The sequence below is a fragment of the Myotis myotis genome, unplaced genomic scaffold, assembly GCF_014108235.1.
Source record: "Myotis myotis isolate mMyoMyo1 unplaced genomic scaffold, mMyoMyo1.p scaffold_m19_p_4, whole genome shotgun sequence".
NCBI classification, from domain to species: Eukaryota; Metazoa; Chordata; class Mammalia; order Chiroptera; family Vespertilionidae; genus Myotis; species Myotis myotis.
In genome coordinates, this window is record NW_023416346.1 from 38,411,133 (window position 1) to 38,429,370 (window position 18,238).

At 41.7% G+C, this 18,238-nt stretch overlaps 1 protein-coding gene across 3 annotated transcripts in view; it reads right to left on the reverse strand.

The window, feature by feature from the left end:
* The window catches only part of GRIA3 (glutamate ionotropic receptor AMPA type subunit 3), a 346,459-nt gene extending 330,409 nt beyond the window's left edge, over window positions 1–16,050 (reverse strand). Inside the window, exons 1-2 of one of the 3 annotated variants that reach the window (XR_004966979.1) lie at window positions 15,410–16,049; window positions 14,050–14,208 (exon numbers count right to left, since the gene is read on the reverse strand). Coding sequence is in view for 2 of the 3 variants with exons in the window: in XM_036305461.1 (XP_036161354.1) it covers window positions 14,050–14,208; window positions 15,410–15,518 (268 nt within the window). In the remaining variant the exon portion in view is untranslated. Of the gene's footprint in view, window positions 1–14,049; window positions 14,209–15,409 lie in introns of all 3 variants that reach the window. The other 2 variants (XM_036305461.1, XM_036305460.1) reach the window with 2 other exon arrangements.
* Between the last annotated feature and the right edge of the window lie 2,188 nt (window positions 16,051–18,238).

Here is an 18,238-nt window from a genome sequence, read left to right on the forward strand (position 1 = left end):
CCACTTAATAATGTCATGATTAAACCTAGTACTGTGTATACCCTGGCATTGGGGGGCATCGAGTCAATTCTTTCTCCTTTTCTTTGCCCCAAAGCAAATCCCTCATGCCTGAAGCAGCAGTATGAGTATATTCACTGGTGGCCCCATCTAAACTTGTTCCAGCTAGATTCACAGACAGTACAAATTAGTTTGGAGGGCTTTAGGGATAGTCATAGATGGAAATAATCTTTTTTTGTGGTTTGATTTTGACTAGTTCTATTCCTATCCTCCACTTACCAATAACCCCAGTACTCTATTAATAATATCTACGATTTATTGAACATTTACTATACACTAGGCATCAGAGTAAATATTTTACATGGATAATCTCATTTAATCTCAACAAGAAAGTTATAGGATATTTACTATTCTGTTCACCTTCATTTCATAGATGAGAAAACTGAAGGTTAAAGAAGTTAAGTAATTTGCCCAAGGTCATATAAACAGTAAGATAAAGAACCAATATTCAAATGCAGGCAGTCCAATTTGAAGCCATTCTTTGCCCTCTGGTTGCTTCCAGACTAAGTAGGAGAAAGAGGCTTCTACTAGGCAAGGGTCAAACAGCAATCCTGGCTTCAGAGAGTTAGGTGCAAAACCCAAGGGTCATGAGTCCATGTATATAGGGCTGGGAAGCTCTAGGTTTCTTTATGCAAGGAAAAGTTCAACTTTCCTCACTGTTTTCTTCTCCTTGTGTTCTATTCTACAGGCAGTAGAAAGAGGAACTTGGAATAGTGAGAGTTGGTACCAGAAAGTCAAAGGGCACCCTTGGTAACTCTTGCACAAAGTGGACTGAACTCTTTTAAAAACCAACAACACAAAAAACAACTTTAGCTTTCTTTTTGTTTTGTCAATTCTCACCTGAGCATATTTTTTTTTCCATTGCTTTTTTTAGAGAGAGTGGAAGGGAGGGAGGGAGAGACAGAGGGAGAGAGACAGAAAGAGAAACATCGATGTGAGAGAGACATCCATTCGTTGCCTCTCGCACACGTCTGAGTGGGTTGGGGATAGAATCTGCAACCCAGGTATGTGCCCTTGACTGGGAATCAAATCTGAGACCCTTTGGTGCATGGGCCGATCTCTTCCACTGAGCCACACCGGCCAGGGCAAAAAACTTGTGTGTTTTTTTAATATTGATTTTTAGAGAGTGAGGAAGGGAAAGAGAAAAACATTGATCAGCTGCCTCCTGCATGCACCCCCACCAGATACTGAACTCACAACCCAACTATGTGCACTGACCAGGAATTGAGTCTACCACCTTTTGGTGCATGGGATGATGCTTCAACCAACTGAGCCACAGTGGCCAAGGCTGAACTAAACTCTGGATAGAGGCTGTGATATTTAGTCAAAGGGTTGGCTAGACTCAAAGATGCACCAGAAGTGGGTCTCTGTTGAATTATCATCTGGATGGAAAGACACTACAATAATTATCACATACTAAGTGTCACCAGGAAGTAGGTAGGACCAGGGAAAGATATATGCAATGTGTATATGCCAGGGCAGTGCCTGCTTTAGAGAAGAATTGGTAGTATGGAGTGTCTCTCTTCTCAGTTCCTTGGGGTCTTGACTATGAGGCCCATGGATAAATCTCACTCACTAATGGCCCTGTAGTACCCAAGGAAATTAAGGGGAATCCCCCAGGGAGGCTTTGAGTAGTTCCTTGCTGCTTTTCCTTGTGGCCCTCAGTGGCAGTCCCATTTCTAAGAGAAACTCTAGGGCGGTGATGGCGAACCTTTTGAGCTCGGCGTGTCAGCATTTTGAAAAACCCTAACTTAACTCTGGTGCCGTGTCACATATAGAAATTTTTTGATATTTGCAACCATAGTAAAACAAAGACTTATATTTTTGATATTAATTTTATATATTTAAATGCCATTTAACAAAGAAAAATCAACCAAAAAAATGAGTTCACGTGTCACCTCTGACACGCGTGTCATAAGTTCGCCATCACTGCTCTAGGGCCTTGGCTGCAGAGTCAAGGTGGCTGGGTGGATGGCCTAACTGCTTTTTTTCTAAATGGACGTGGGTGCCTCCTGGGCTTTTTGGAAATCAGGGAGACTACTGTGTACTGTTTAGATATTGGATTGTCACAGGAGAGCAGAAACAATGACTCATATTGTGATTAAAAGTAGATGGAATTAGAGATGAAGATAGTTATTTGGTAAAGAAGACTCTAGGTCTTCCCTTGAATCTGTATCCTTAGATTATGCAGAAAAATGCATCTCTCAGTTCTTTGACAATAGAGTATCTGAGTAGCTTTCACTCACAAGAAGCAAACTGGGTGAGCAAATTTGGATGTATGAGTGAGAGATGTAGGAGGTCAGGGTGGTTGCTGGGTGATTTGAAGAAGTGCTGTGATGGCTTTCTTGGCAGAAAAAAATAATCTTGGGCTTGGGAAGGAGCTTGACACTGTAGAAAGGCTCAGAGGGCAGCTGTTCAAGAAGGAAGTCTAGCCCCTAAAGTGACAAGAGATTTTACTTTTCAACTGAAACTAGGTTTCTGTTTTTAGGACAAAAAGCTCTAAGGATTTTAGGCTAATGATTATGTTGATAATAATAATATTCAATATGTGCCAGGCACCATTCTAAGTATTTTATGTGAATTTGTGAATTGTCTCATTAAAACTCTCAACAACCCTATGAGGTAAGGACTATTGTTATCCCCTCTTTATAATTAGGAAATCTGAGTCACAATGAAGTTAAATAACTTGCCCTAAGTTCTCACACCTAGTAAGTGGAAGAGTTGAGATGTGGACAAGGAGAAGCTACAACTGGCTAGAATTATTTTCCACTGGTTTCAAGAATTCAATATTTTATAATCTTATAAAGAAAATAGATGGATATGAAGAGAATTTTTTAGATGTAGAAAAAAGAATTTGAGAGGGTTTGTTTTGGATGAGTCTTCCCTAGTAAGAAATGAAGTGAAACTGTTACTAGAAGAGGAGATAGTAGGAATTGAAAAATTAGTGATAATATGTCCAAAATGGCAGTCTCCTCAGAGATTATCCAGGAGAACCTTCCCATAAAAACTAGAACTAGAGAACAGAGTAACTTGTCCAAGGTCATATAGGCAGTGGTGGCAGAGTTGAGACTGGATCCCAGATCTACTTATTCCTGCTCAGAATATTGTTGTGTCTACTTCAAGTGTACTTATTCCATAGACCCTTAATCCCACTTTTACTGCTTCCTAAGGCCATAAGAAATATGGTATCTCAAATTTTATATTTTTCTTATTTACTTTATAAGACCCCAACATAAATTGTGTCATATATGTGGGTTATTTAGTCTGAATATATAACCTTGAGGTGGTCATTTACCCTTGTTGGGAAATACATAGTGCAGGAATGGTTATCTAGCAATTAGAAAATCTAGCCAAGAAGTGGTTCTACCAGCACTTCAGGTATCTTTATCTTTAATGAACACCAGGGGTTTTGTTAATTAACATCCAATGTTTTCATTGGTGAAATCAGTAGTGTTCAACACATGTGGATTGGCTAGAAATATGGTAGAGGAATTCCCAAACTAACAGAAAGAAGATATAAGGATCTAACAAGATCTATAGTGTTATCCCTTAGAAATTGTACCTTAGGCTTAATTTATAAATTACTCTGTGGGCATCCATGAATAAGGATTCTTAGTTAGCTGCATCCTGACACTAGAATACTGTTTTGTCTACCTCAAGTGTACCTTCATGCAAGGTGCTGTTGGAGCACCTAAAAGGATAGGAGCTGGACTTGACTGAGTCCACAGAACAGGCTGTCCAATTGTTTTCATGCCTCTTTGCCATTATTTTAATGAGAAACAGAATTTTGTTTGAGACTTACTTTAATACCTGGTGGTGAGGTTATGGGGGAAAGATCTATAGCCCTCATTCTAACCATGGCAAGCTACTGATATCCAACAAAACATAACTTAATGATTTTGAATGACCAAATTGGCTTAGGTCAATTTACAACTTCAGATAACTCTATTTTGGATCCCAGTCTAAAGTGAGCCTCTTTCCTGGGGTCTATAGGAAGCTCCTATTCCCCTGTATCATTCCCTTGAATTCCTGTTTCTGACCTGCTGAGCACTCGCTAATAACCCTGTGCCAGCTTTCTGACCTTGCTGCAGGCCTCAGCATTGCCTAGGGGAAGGTTAGTTAGAATAGAGCTTCCATTGAACCATGAAAGGCCACTGGATATACAGTGTATATATGTAGGGCTATAAGTATGTGCACAAAGGAGAGAAGGTTCTGCCATATTGAGGTACCTTGATGATACACTAAGAGGAGAAAGTCAAAATAGGGTTTTGACTAAGAAGAGCTTTTCTGTCTACTCTATGGTTCCCAGTAATTATAACTACCAGTTAATTGAGCTTCCCTCAGCCAGTAACTTAGCTGCTAGAAGGAGGTGGATAGTGTAGGTTAGAGATCAGAAATTTGCACCTACCACCTACCACAACACAAGTCCTGCTGTAGATATGTCATGGTACCACTGTGGTTTTAAAAAATGAGGTTGAATGTGTTTGGGTTTGGACATGGACTCTCCAGATTGCCACAGGCCCTACCACTCTATACCTGGACCAATTTCCACATTTATGTGATTTACCTGACTCCTATAATCATTTGCTATTTCAATCCTAGTTGAAACTGAGTCCACGCTCTATAGGCAGGAAGATTTCAAGTAAAATCTTGGCTTCACTAATTAGCCAGCTGTGTGACCTTGAGCTAGTTGCTTATAATAATTTTGAGCTACCTCTGATTCTTTTTTATAAAATGTTGTGATGATTCCATGAAATAAGTCAAAAGTGCTTAGTGCAGTGTCTTCCACATTTTATAGGCTCAATGAACAGTATTGCTATTATTTCACTCCTGATTTTTAAATTTGTTGATAGCAAGTATGGCACAATGAATGCTATAGAAACTGATTGAATTACTGAATGTTTTATAAACTGATTGTAATACATCTATTTTTAACAAATGGGTTGGCATTTGCCATGACATCTAGTTTATAGCATGGCTAAGGACCAATCATTAGCTAACATGCAAAGAAGGGAAGAATTATTGTCAAAATAAAAATAATTTCCTTGTTTTTAATTACCATCTCAAAGAGCATTTTTACTTTACTTCAGAGACTATGACTTGAGACTGGTCTCTTATTTCTTTCAAGTCTCGAATTTCCAACCTGAGAGCCAACTCACTAATGCTTGCATAGGCCAACAACATCTCACTTATTTACAGAAGTAACATATGTGTAAGTTCCTGGTACAATGTCTGAAGCTTAGTGGGTCCTCAACAAATAATCATTCTGAATCAATATATCTCTATTTGCAGTACCAAGGTTTATTAAACCAGTGATTTCCAAATTGAGTGTGCATTAGAATTACCCACAGAGCTTGTTAAAAAGGCCTATCCTCATTTTTTTCTGATATAATACATATGAAGTGTGACTTAGGAATTCATTGTTTGATAAGCATCTTTAGTGATTCTGATGTAAGTGGTCCAATTCAAGAAACACTGTTTTAAACTAACAAAAATTAGCTTTGGAAATAGCAATGAAATATAAGAATATTTGAGAATCTGTTACAGGTTATGGCTGACTAGCTGTCAACATTCTTTCTACCTTAAATTTACTAAGGTTTTCAACCATACAGAGACCCATACCCACATCTACTCAATTTACTCCTCTGTGGGCTGGGCCCTGATCCATTTCTGTCTCATCTATTGCTGGGAGCCTGATCCCCTTTTGGGCAGCTGAAAGGATGAGAGCCCTGGTTGCAATGAGTAACTGACAAGGTAGAACAGCCAATAATGGATAATTGAAAGAAGACTATTTTTTATTGCAACATTTTTTAAAAGTTAAAAAAATCCTCACCACCTCCATCACAAATTGATTTTACTTCTGAAAATATTCCACAGTAATTGTGGGGAATCCAGAGGCTAGATTTTATTGTAGCTAATAACCATGCACATTAGAGGCAACAGACCCACTAACATCTGAAGGGTGTGACTTGAAGAGTCAAAGGCAACTAAAATTTTAGTCAATAAACTACCAGAATTTATCCATGAAAGTCAAATGTTGCAAAATAGGTGTGTATTTGAGGGACTCTTCCTCATTTTCAAGAGTCTTCCAATGCCCTCTGGATGCATATCATCCATTTGGTGCCCCACTTCCTTGGGCAGATGCTTTATTCTAGGACACTAACCTGTCTTGGAAAGCCTCCTCTGAGGATCCTGAAAAGTAATAGGTGGTAATCTGATGTAACAATTTTTCTGGAAATATTAATGGCTAATAAGGATTTAACTCATTCCCTTCCAGATAGCATGCTTTCATTTTAGCACAGGCCTTCAGTGCAGTAACACAAATAAAATAATTTGTGGAATTTTAGACTAATGACAAACTGATAGGGGACAAAATTTTGGGTAATACATTGTCATTTGATAGTCCTCAAATGACGGTGGGTAAGCTCTTAATGGCTTCCCTGTAGCAGTCTTCAGCTTAGATATGTTTGAAAAGTGATATTGCTTCCCTTTCCTCCCCTCTTCCTCACAATGAGTACCTGACATCGGCCTTGAAAATGGAGTCAATTTTGGGGGCTCATGGGGAGGCAGACAGAATTCAGGTTGTGTTGTATTTCTTGTTTCTAACCCTGTTTAAGGAAAGTCAGACAGCTGAGGAGCAGATGCTACTTGTCCCCTTCTGTCGTGCCTTGACCCAGAGAGGCAAAGTGAAAAGGCAGTTGAAACTACTTGCCAACCTTAGCTTTCTTGGGCAGGTTGTTTCTAAAAGGTACACTTTAGGGTGTGTCAAGAAGCCAAGATACTGTCATCCTGGCTCATGAGCTACCTCTCCTCTTAGCCTGTCTTCCACTCTTCACTTCAAATTCCTACAAAAAGCAATTCTAAATAGATGGTCTCATCAGATATCTAATCATGCCACCTACAGACATGGCTGAAATGAACACAGCATTGTTGGGATTAGATTAGAGATATTCTTGAGTCAGAATAAGTCAAATGTGTCTCTTACAGAATCTTCTGTGTAAGGGAAGAAGGTACAAATGTGGGTAAGAGCTTGTCTGGGAGAGCCATTTTCTTTAGTAATCACATGCTCTCTGCTCTGGACTCTACTTACTCAAAGTGTGGTTTGAGGACCAACAGCACTGGTATTATCTGGGAACTTGGTAGGAATACAAGTTCTTGGACCCCATCACAGATCTATTGAATCGGAATTTTCATTTTAATAGGATCCCCAAGTGATTGCTGTGCACATGAAAGGTGAGAAGTGCTGCTATAGACTGACTTGTGCCCCATAAGTTTAAGGGGTCATTACCAGCTGTTTCCTCTACCCATCCTTATTCTTGCTCCTGCGCCTCCTCCAAATAAGGGCAGATGATTGTCCTGTTGAGGATAATAGCTAAAGATACCAGTGGTAGTTAGGAACTGAGAAGTTATTTCTTTGACCAATGTTTGAATGGAAATCCAGCAGAGAGTGTTCTGGTTATTTCCATGGGGAGAGAAGCCAAATGTACACTGAGACAAGGCAAGGGAGGGATTGATGGAGTCAGAAGATGACACTACTTGGCTAGGCTTCCAAGTCCCTCCAGAGCTACCTTTAAGCATCTATAAGGGGGATGCTGCCTTATAATCATTGCATTCTACATGCCATCACAGGGAAAGAAAACTCAGTTGGAGATCCAGCTTCCCTACCACGTCTCCCCTTCTCTGACCTCCTTTCCATGCCAGGGCATTTCCTGCCAATACCAACATAGGCACCTTCAGACTCTCCAAAAACATGTTATTGTTTTTTTGTAATAGACATAAATATTTACACTCTTTAAAATAACTTTATTGACATACAAAAATATATACAAACTTACCTCCTTTAGAGAATGAATCCCCATGAACTTTGACTGCTTTCCAAATTACCCCCAAAGACTTTTAAATTCAACATGGTGAAGGTGCCCCAAGGTGTACTTACACCAAACCTCCCAATACAGGTTGCTTTTTACTTTGGTCTGTAGAAGTCTTCCACAACCAGAGCCACTTGATCTTTGATTTGGGTAGAATGAACATCCACTCTGTGTATCATGTCCAGAAACACCCCTATTTGAGTATCTTTCCTTAAAATTGAGGCATTAGGGTTTCCAGAGCAAATACTTCCCTGTTAGATACATTAACCCTCTTATCACACAATTTAAGCTAGATTTCTATATTATATAAAAAAAGCTATCATCCTCAAAGTAGAATGCAGGCCCTGAGGAGGATGGACCAGGAACAGAGATATTCTGATGAAGAAGGAGTATTAGGTCTAGAAAAGTCCATGGTAGAAAACAATCCCTAGGTAAGTTTATTGTGGATGGGGTGCCAGAATCAGGGGCCAGTCAGAGACCAGCAAAAGAGCATAAGCTGGGCAGACAGAGCAGGAGGGGAAAATAATGTCAAGACAAGAGGTAAAAGTGTGAGGGGGACAATTTCTGTTCATGTTAACCTTTTGCCAAATATTGACCCCTTTTGGGGACTGCTGCCCTAATTCAAGGCTCACCCCACACATTGGCTGAGGCTATTTGTAGCTCTCAGCCTGGAGTCCAGCCATTTCTAGAAGAGAGAAGGAGTTCTTTCTGTGTCTGTGGAACACCCACTTCTGCTGAAGAATATCCATCACCCCCACCTAGGATTTTAATTGCACCCTCTTGTGGACATTTCATCAAATTAGACCCAAAATATCAAAGCCAAAGGAAGAAAGTTGAAGCTTGATTTTTTAAATGAACCAGGTAAAGTATACATATAATTTTCCTGACCTTCAGAGTTTTTGAAAGTTCCTTCACATATATCTGCAGTCTCAATCTAAGAAGTTTAAAGTTAAATCATTGAATAAACAGGTTATTCCCCTCTCTGAAAGTTATGAATTCTATCTTATAAAATTCTGACCCTCTTAAAATTCATGCTTCCTTTTCATCCTTTAACCAATTGTATAAAAATGACAAATCTCTTATTCACAAAGAAGACTAATAATGATGCCTCGGCAGCTTCATTTATTTTTTAATCTGTTAAAATGAAACCAGCCTATCACCTCTGACTATCCATAATAATGAAATTTAAAAATATATCAGGAGGCAAAAACTTATGATAAAATTTTCAACCAGCCCCCTTTATTCTCATTTAATATTGGGGGTAGGGAGAGAAATGCAGCATTAAGGAAACTGCCTCTGATGAATTCAGAAGTGGGGGATGTGGAAAATTAGTTTTATTTTAAGGAAAAAGGTTAAAATTGCTGAGATGAAACAAACAAACAACTAAACAAAACAAAACATGGCTCATTTTGCAGTATGCATAGATAGAGAACAAAATAGTGTTCTTTGTTCCTTCCCCTCAAACCCTTCCAGGCTCCCCCATCCCACTTAAAAGATCAACAGGAAACTGCCTTCTGGGGGAGGTAATACACTTTGCTGGAAACTCACCTTTACAACCTGCTGATTGCCATCTATTTTTATGGCCCAAATGAACAGCATCACCTTCCTCCCTCCTCTACACATAAAAATTAGATTTTTAAAATCCATAATAAACCTTGTGAGAAGGTGAATTATATTTTTGACTGGCACCACTGAGGCGACCTCTTGGTGCTTCAGTGGGCTATGCCAGCTGGCCAGAGGGGCTGAGAAGTGAGCTAAGCCAGTGAGCTTATTGAAGCCTGGCCAGCAGACAGAGGAGAGATGGAGAGCAGCAAGGGCACAAAGATGGGGGATTGGGTATGGGAGGTGGAGCTGGAGCAGTTGACTTTGGTTAGTATGTGAAGATCTGTTTGAGGGCAAGAGCCGTGGTACTGTGTGTCTTCACTGTGGTTCCAAAGATTACATGAAAAGGACAAACAGGAAAACAAAACAAAACGCACCAAAGAGCAGAGAATACGATAAGGGGAGACATTTCCTTCCCAAATGGACTTAAACAGTTAAATGGATCTTAGCAATTAGAATAATTAGATAATTAGATTGTGACTCTGTGGGCAGGAGACAGAAACCTGTCTTGGCTAAGTACATTTGGTAGCAAAATGCACTCAGTTATGAAAGAAGCTCTCAGTTAGCAGGTACATTTCAAATGGCTCAGACAAAAAATAAAATAAAATAATGCAGCTGATGAGTTAGAGTTAGCCAGCAAAAGGGATTTTGCCTGGGGCTCCATTAGAGTCTACACTCCCAAGTCTCACTCTCAGTCCCACCTTCACTTGCACCTCCATCAACAGATTTTTATTTAAGCCAATGCATTTAGAGCACAATTCCCTGGTGAATAACCTTTAAGGTTACATTTGCCTTTTCCTTGCTTCTTGCAAACAGTGCGTAATCCACGAGCACATTTGTTGGCTGTAAAGGTGTACAACAGCAATTTTTGCAATGACAGTGCGGAGAGGGAATATGAGATCTGTGTGCTAATGAGCTGACACTGCAGAGACTGGGGTGATGTAGTGTGGAGTGCACTACAAGTGCACAGCAGCAAGACACAGGAGGGGACTTCAAGGGAATTGAAGGCATTTCCTGAGGAATCAAGCCACTCCAAAGGACCCCGAAGTCCCTTGGTATTTTCACATCTTGCAAAGCCCTAGGATGATCAAATCTGTTTGGTGTTTTTTGTTTTGTTTCGTTTTTTAAATTTTGTTTTATTGCTTAAAGTATTACAAAGTGTATTACATATGTCTCCTTTTTTTTTGAACGAACATGTAACTTAAAAAGTGTGTACATCTCTTTTCATATATACTAATTTTGTGTGTTTGAGTGTCTCTGTATGTGTATGAATGTATGTATCTTGAAATCATAATATCCACACCATCCCTCTTTCTGGGGTTATCTGGCCAAACTGAAAAGTATGGTAGCAAACTCAATTAATCCCTATGAAATGGAAACATGGGCTCCAAATCAGATGAGTCTCTTTGATAAACTGCAATTCACCTCTGAGCTGAGATCCCAAATGAACCACCTTTCAAAGCTAGAGAAGCTTTTATTGTCTTCTTAAGACACAGAATGAAATTTGAGTCTGTCTTAAGCAAACCTCTCAAGGGTTGTGCAAAAATAAAATAAAATAAAATATAAAATAAAATAAAATGGTTGCTGGTGAAGAAGTGTCTTTAAATAACTGATGCCTGGGATTCCTTGCAATGAAACCTCCAGATTACATTGCAGAGGGAGTGCAGAGAGCAGTGGCATGCAGAAGGCATTAACCTTTGTTTATTTTTTGGGTATTTGTTACTATGCCCTAAAAAATGTATGTCTGTCTCAAGATTGAGGGCGCAGGAAAAATCATGGGAAAATCAATTTTAGTGCAAGGGGAAACTGCAACTAAGAATTCTGAATGAGAACAGGGAAAAGTTTCTTTAATTTTTGCCATCCCATTCCACATTGAATCAGATAGGAGAGGTGGGTGACCAGATTTGTACTTAACTGGGATTTCCTCAAATCCTCCCTAGGTCTCCAGGGAGGGGCAGACCAGAGGATCTAGGGGTCGTTTCTCTGTGAAATATTGAGATCAATTGGACGAATGGAACCTGGGATCACCTGCCAAACTCCAGTACTGAACTAGTATTGTATTCTGACACCTGATATATGTGATCTTTACTTCCATTAGAAAAAGAACAATCAAGACCAAGGGAATATATGAAATATACTTCCAGGGCTTTCCTGGCCTTGTGAAATGATTGTTTTCTGCATTCAGAGACTATCAGACTGTGGTTGGACTAGTCATCTTTCTTATACTAAGCTTCTAGGCAGCAGCTGCCAGGAGACAGCTTTGAGATCTGGCCCCCATTCAATGATTGTGACATTCAGAGAGGACTGTTTCAGGGACCAGAGAAGATGAAAGCTTTCCTCCCCTGTCTTCTGAGCTGTAAAGCCAGAGAGTGCAACAGGCAGCTGGGTACATACACATCACTGGTTTTTGGATATTTCTCCTGTGTGTGTCAGTGTATGCATATGTGTGTATCTGGCATAACTGAGGGCAAGGTCACCTTTTTGTTTTGTCTTGTTGCCCAGTGATCCATACCTCTTATCTCATACTTTCAAGCCCCAAACCATAACCCAGCCTTGTAAGCTTGTTAGCAGAAGTTCTGTGGATTTAGGGTGTGTGGGGGGGGGGGGAGGGGAAAGTTTGACCAATTTATTTTCCTTGCCCTTAGAGGTAAGGCATTAAGGCAATTGAACATCAAAGCTGACTTATTGCCTGTTCTTAAACCTGAGCTTTTCACAAGGCAAGGATCACTTCCTGGTTGCTTTTTGAGTGGGGTTCCTGCACTGGCTGGTGTCAATCTGATTTGAGCATTAAAAACAACAACAACAGAGAATTAAAAACCTTGGAAATCAATAATTTCTGAGAAGTCAATTGGCATTATTATTCCAGTCCTCATCAGTGGGAAGACACTAAAGTGAGTTCAAATGTTATTCGTTATTAATAATAAAAAATCCTGGTGATTTCAAGTATTTGGTTTTAAATCTGTTCTAATTGATACTTAGGAAGCTGCATTTGAGCTTCAGCCTCTTGATAAGATCACAGTGCTGCAGGATTAAGAGTCAGTTGTGTGTTGTAAGTGCTGTAGAGACAGGCTGGGATTACGGAAATAAGATGCAAAATATAGACAGACATTTTGTAACTTTCACACTTAGCTGGAATTAATAAGTTCCTATTTTTGTCAATGTCGAAAAGCCAAAGAATGTCAAATACAGAGTATCACAGAAAATGTTCATATAAGGACCTGTACCTTCAGTTAAAATTTTCTTAAAGTGAATAATGTCACATTTCTTGCAATGTGCTTCACCCCCATCCTCTTGGCCTGAGTCTTAAAAGTCCAAGGAACCTGTGCTCTTGGAGACTCAACAGTTTTTGGAAATCACATATCCTTTGAGGCAGAAGAATTTGAACTCAGTCATATATAAATTTTCACACAACAGAACATAAATATAACTTCTCCCTTGAATGAAAGCCAGAAAAAAAAAATTCCAAACTGCACAAGCCACAAAAGCAAAAACATATTTATGTCATTATCAGCCTCATTGTTGTAAAAACTTTTAGTGCAATAAGCTTAGATAAAGAATTATCAGTCTTTTTCATAAACCATTCCATTCAAGAAAAACCTGTGTCCAACAGGCTGTCATTTGGGTTCCCTTGGTTTTACTCCTCAAAATGTCCCCTTTCTAGAGGAACATTTACCATGGCACAAACAGGCATTTCAGAAATAGCTTTGGGGCTCATGAAATTCCTCCTTTTTTATATTATTTGCCTGCTGCAAGACTCCCCTCTCCACCTTTTGCTTTAAGTTAAGAAATGTGTTGTCCTTAACAATGAGGTGTCGGGGTGAACAACACTAGGGGAGAAAAAAAAGAAGCAGCTTTCCAAACAGTCACCTGAGCTCTGTCCTCTCCTTTCCCTCAGTTTTCCAGGTGTTCATCACTTGTAATCAGTTTGTAGTCTTATCAGTTCCTATCAGAATTCTCTAGGTAAGAAAGGTGATATTCTAGGATAGAAAAAGGCCAGGGAACTAAGCCTGACCTGTCCTTCAAGGTCACTTGTTTGCAGAATTTCCCATATTTGGCTCCTATTTATTAGGCAATTGTCAAATTCAGCTAATTTCTACAGCCAGGCGCTAGCTTTAACAGTCAAGTAATGTAAATCCTGAATTGACTCAATCAAGAGGCTTCTTTTTTTAATCCCATCTAAAGAAATTTCCCTGAACAACCATGCTATTTTTTCTTTCCTTTTTTTTCTGCCAAAAAAAAAAAAAAGATGTGGGGGAGGAATTGCTGGTTTAGCACGAAGAAAATGAAACTTTTGCATCAAACATGATTCAGGAGAGAGTTTTGTGCACTGTTTTAAGTCCCTCCCTCAGCAAGATCCTCTGGAGTTGGTTTATGCTGCATGAAACCTTGATTGACTAGAGCCCCTAAAATGTCTATTGAGGCAATCACCCTTCCCCAGCACATATGCAGACCCCAAGTCCCACAAGCAAAATGCAAGTGAGGTCCCAAAGGTCCCAAAGGGAGGAAAAGCAAATCTACTTACAAGCATTAGTCACAGAAAAACTATTGGAGGAATCCAAGTGATCTACGTGGTAATTCAAATGGAAGGGCTTCTCCGTGGTGTTCTGGTTGGTGTTGTATAACTGCACGGCAAAGCGGAAAGCGCTGTGCTCCTGCACCGTATTTCTCATGAAAAGTCCACCTATAAGCAAAGGGAACCGAGATTTGGCTTGTGTCCTACCCCCCCGCCCAGGACAGGTTAGAAATTAGAGAGCACTGCAGATAGGAGATCCCTCTCAATGGTATGGGGGTACGATGATAATTGATTTTCAACCAGTGTGTCTTTCAAGACTCTTGTGAACTCAAATTTTGGCCAAGAGAAACCTGGTTTTCCTCTAGACTGAAGAGGAGTAGGAGAGGCTGGAGAGAAGGGGGAAAGGGGAAAGAGGGAAGAGGGGGCTCCTTTGGGGTAGGACATGGTACCAAGAGTGGGACTTGGCTGTTTCTCAGGCAGTAGCTTCCTCTCCATTGCCCCCTCCTCCCCAACGCACATCTCCACAAGCTAGTTAATGTTTATCTGGCATAAAGGGAAAGGTTGAGAAGAAAAACAATTTCTTTCTCCCTGGTGCCCCCATCCTGTTCCCCATTGCCACCCATGCCCACCATTACAATATAAGGGTTTGGCTCCGTAATGACAACAATTTCAACTTTTTGACTTGTAAATACAGACAGAAGATGAGAAAACTCCCTCCCAGCGTCCGGAAACTGGGCTCCAGACAGACACAGGGGCAATTCATGAATTCCTGGTCTGCCTTACTTCGCTGCTTCCTCACTCAGTTCCTTGTTTCACCCCTGCCTCCTACCGCATCGCATCCTCCACCTACCCCGACTCCTCCGATTGCTGCCCGGGTGTGGGGGATCCGGAATGGGCTTCCACCTTTCCCAGCACTGGCCTGTCTGGGGTGAACCGAGATGCCGGACAGGGCGCCCTGAGCTGGGTAACGTGCCCTGGCGCGGCCCGACAGGCGGCATCACCCTGGGACAACTTCCAGCGGCAGCACGCACGCCATGGCAAAGTCCAGAGCAGCGAGCCTAAAAACCGCGACTCTTTGCCCCTTTGCAGCATCCAGCATACTTCCCCCTGTTCCCCATATCTCCGAAAACCCAGCAGTCCACTCCCCACCCCAGCCCCAGGAGACCCCTCTCTGGTGCCTGATGCTCCCCAGACCCGCCAGCTCTCTGGGGCTCAAATCTCCGGGATTCCTGCCCGGTCCCGGTCCCTGTCCCCAGTCCCCCTCCCCAGGCGGTGCAGGACTGGGACCCGCGGCCGCAGTAGCCATGCCAGGGCAGTGGTCTCCGGTGCAGGAGAACCCAGCCGGACAGGCTGGCTCGCTAGCGCTTACCTATGCTGATGGTGTTGGGGAATCCTCCGTGAGAATGACCCAAAAGCCCCAGGACTAAAAAGAAGACCGCCTGGAGCATGCTTTGCCCCATTTTCTTCTGCCTGGCCATGCTACGCCTAAAACGAAGCTGACAAGAGCATGGGCGCAACTCGGGAGTCGTCAAAATAATAACAGAAAAAGAAAAAGAATTCGCTGGCTCTTACACCCCCTCCCTTCAACTTGCTCGCGCTCACTCTTCCTTTCCACCCTACACCAGTCCTCCTCCTCCGCCGCCTCCTCCTCCTCTCTCTCTCTCTCTTTCTCTCTCTCTGATCCCTCTCGCTCTTAGACTCTCTCACATCCCCTCCCTGCCCCCCACCTCACTTCTGTCTTCACACCAACGTGGAAGGCGGGTTCACTGTCTGCAAGCTCGGTTAGCCAAAGAGATCTTTCTCCCTATCACTGAGGAGAGAGAGAGAGAGAGAGAGAGAGAGAGAGAGAGAGAGAGAGAGAGAGGAGAGAATAACCTAAAACACAACCCAAAACAAAAAAAGGCAAAACACCGAAAAACAAAAACCAAACAAAAGAGAGAGACAGAAAAAAAAATTATAAAGAAAATCCAAGACTTTTCTCCCCCAGAAGATGGTGGGTGTAAAGAGGGGAAAAAAGAAGGAAAGAGCGAAAAGGCTCAGCGCCTGTGAATTGGGCTCTTCCAATTGGGCCGGTAGGGGGATATCGATCAAAGTTGATCTGACGTGGAATTAAAGCCGCACACCGCTTAGCTCTACTGCAAACTGCAGCCCCGGACTGCAAAGCCTTGGCGTTGGCGTTTGTCAACATGGGAGATGGGATCAATAGAAATACACTAGTCCCCCTGTGGACCAGCCAATCAAGCTGCAAACTGGCCCTTTAAAAAAGAAAGGAAGATGGAAAAGCTGCATTGTCTCTGCGTTTGTACTTGTGTCTTAAAGAAGGGGGTCCGGGGTGCGGTTAGTGGTTACTCGGGAGTCTTTGTAAGATTTGGAGAAGCAGTTCCCATCACAATGCGCCCAAAGATGCTGCGCATGCCCGGTCCCTACCGCTCAATTTTTTACAGCAGAGATCCCAGGGCTAGTGATCAGCCCCAACGCCCACAGCTTGTGAGGCCAGTGCCTCCGCTTCCGAGTGCAGAGCCAGCCTTGGGGGCGGAAGGGGGCAGTGATGGGCAGTGTGGGGATGACTGCTTTAGAGGACATAGAAAAGTATGTGCCCGGATGTGGTAACTAAAAGGTTAATGAAAAGGACGCTCAATCCCATTGACGAAGGAGGAGAAAGATGTGGGAATGAGCTGGGATCCCTCCCGTAGGGATTGAAACTTAAGGTTAAGAAAACTGTCTTTAGCTGCCTTGTTTCCTTGGTGTTGCTTCTGAACATAGGCCCTGACTAATGACTCCAGAGGCTATAAATCCCTCCCCCCTCCCCGCTCCCGCTCTTCTTTTACTCTCCGCTCTAGGGCAGGAAAGACCCTTCCAAGTCAGGCAGTGCAGCTGGATCTCAGTTGGGGGGTAGTTCCCTCTATAATCTTGTAGATGAACCTCTTGGTCTATAGACTCCTCTCCCTAGCCCCTTTCTCCAGTGGTGAGAAAAAAGCAGCCTTTTTGTCTTCCAAGTCTTTCACTCCTACATCAGCTATTCTGGAAGTGACAGTTTTAATCTCTCCCCATACCAGCTATTCTCCTTTTCATATCCTCTCCTCTTGGTTTACATGCACCTGCTGCCAGTGTACAGCAAACTGGAATACATGGGGCAGGAGGTATGGGACAGGGCCCAGGGGCGCAATTTTGGATTTGGCATAACATAGGTTGGAGTCTGGAGCAGAAAGTTTCCAAATTCTTGGGCAACTAGAAAAATGGTTCTAGGCTCTTCCAAATTTTCTATCCATTTGATAATGCAAAATCTCTTCCTACCTCATCACGCATAGAAATCTTGTCTCCATTTGCTAGTCCATAGCTAGGAATGAGGGAGAAACCTGAGAGTCATAGAAGACTGAACTTACAAATGGTTGGAGCATTGGGGCAAACAGGGTAGCAGAGAATAGGTTGGTCACCCCTTGACAAATGTGAGGAGTGAGATATCATGGTTCAGGAACATAGACTTAGGAAACAGGTTCAAGTTCAGATCTATGTTCTATCACATATAGGCAGAGTGTAACCTTGAGTGACTTTCTTGATCTGAACCCCAGTTTTCTCATCTGCAATATGGGAGTATTAATATTTCTTTCCCTATAAAATAATTAAGAATTAAGTAAGATAGTAGATGTGAAAGCATCTAATTCAGTGCCTGACTCACAGAAGAATCAATAAATGTTAATTTCCCAACTTCCTTCCCTTATTCTCACCTTTTAAAAGTGATCTTTTCTCCCCAAAAGTTCCTCATGCTGTCAGCCTCCTCTTTCTCCACCAGCACCCAAACCTCAGACTCTGCTACCAATCTTTACTAGTGTTCCACATCAAAATCTTCCCATTGAAGCTTCCCAAGAGCCCCAGGAGATAGTAGAGAATCTAGTAGATAAATCTTTACTAAGGTTCTAACCATGGACAGTGACAATTTAATATTAAAAATGACACATTTAGAGAACCTGAACTTTAATTTTTTATTTTTTTAAAATTCTTTATTGTTGAAAGTATTGCATATGTCTCCTCCCTTCCCCCATTGACCTCTTCCAACCAGCACTCACCCCCACTATTGTCTGTGTCCATTGCATACAAGTCCTTTGGTTGATCTCTTACCCCTTCCATCCTCCCCTACCTTTCCTCTGAGGTTTGATGGTCTGTACGATGTTTCTGAGAATCTGTACTTTTAGGTAATATA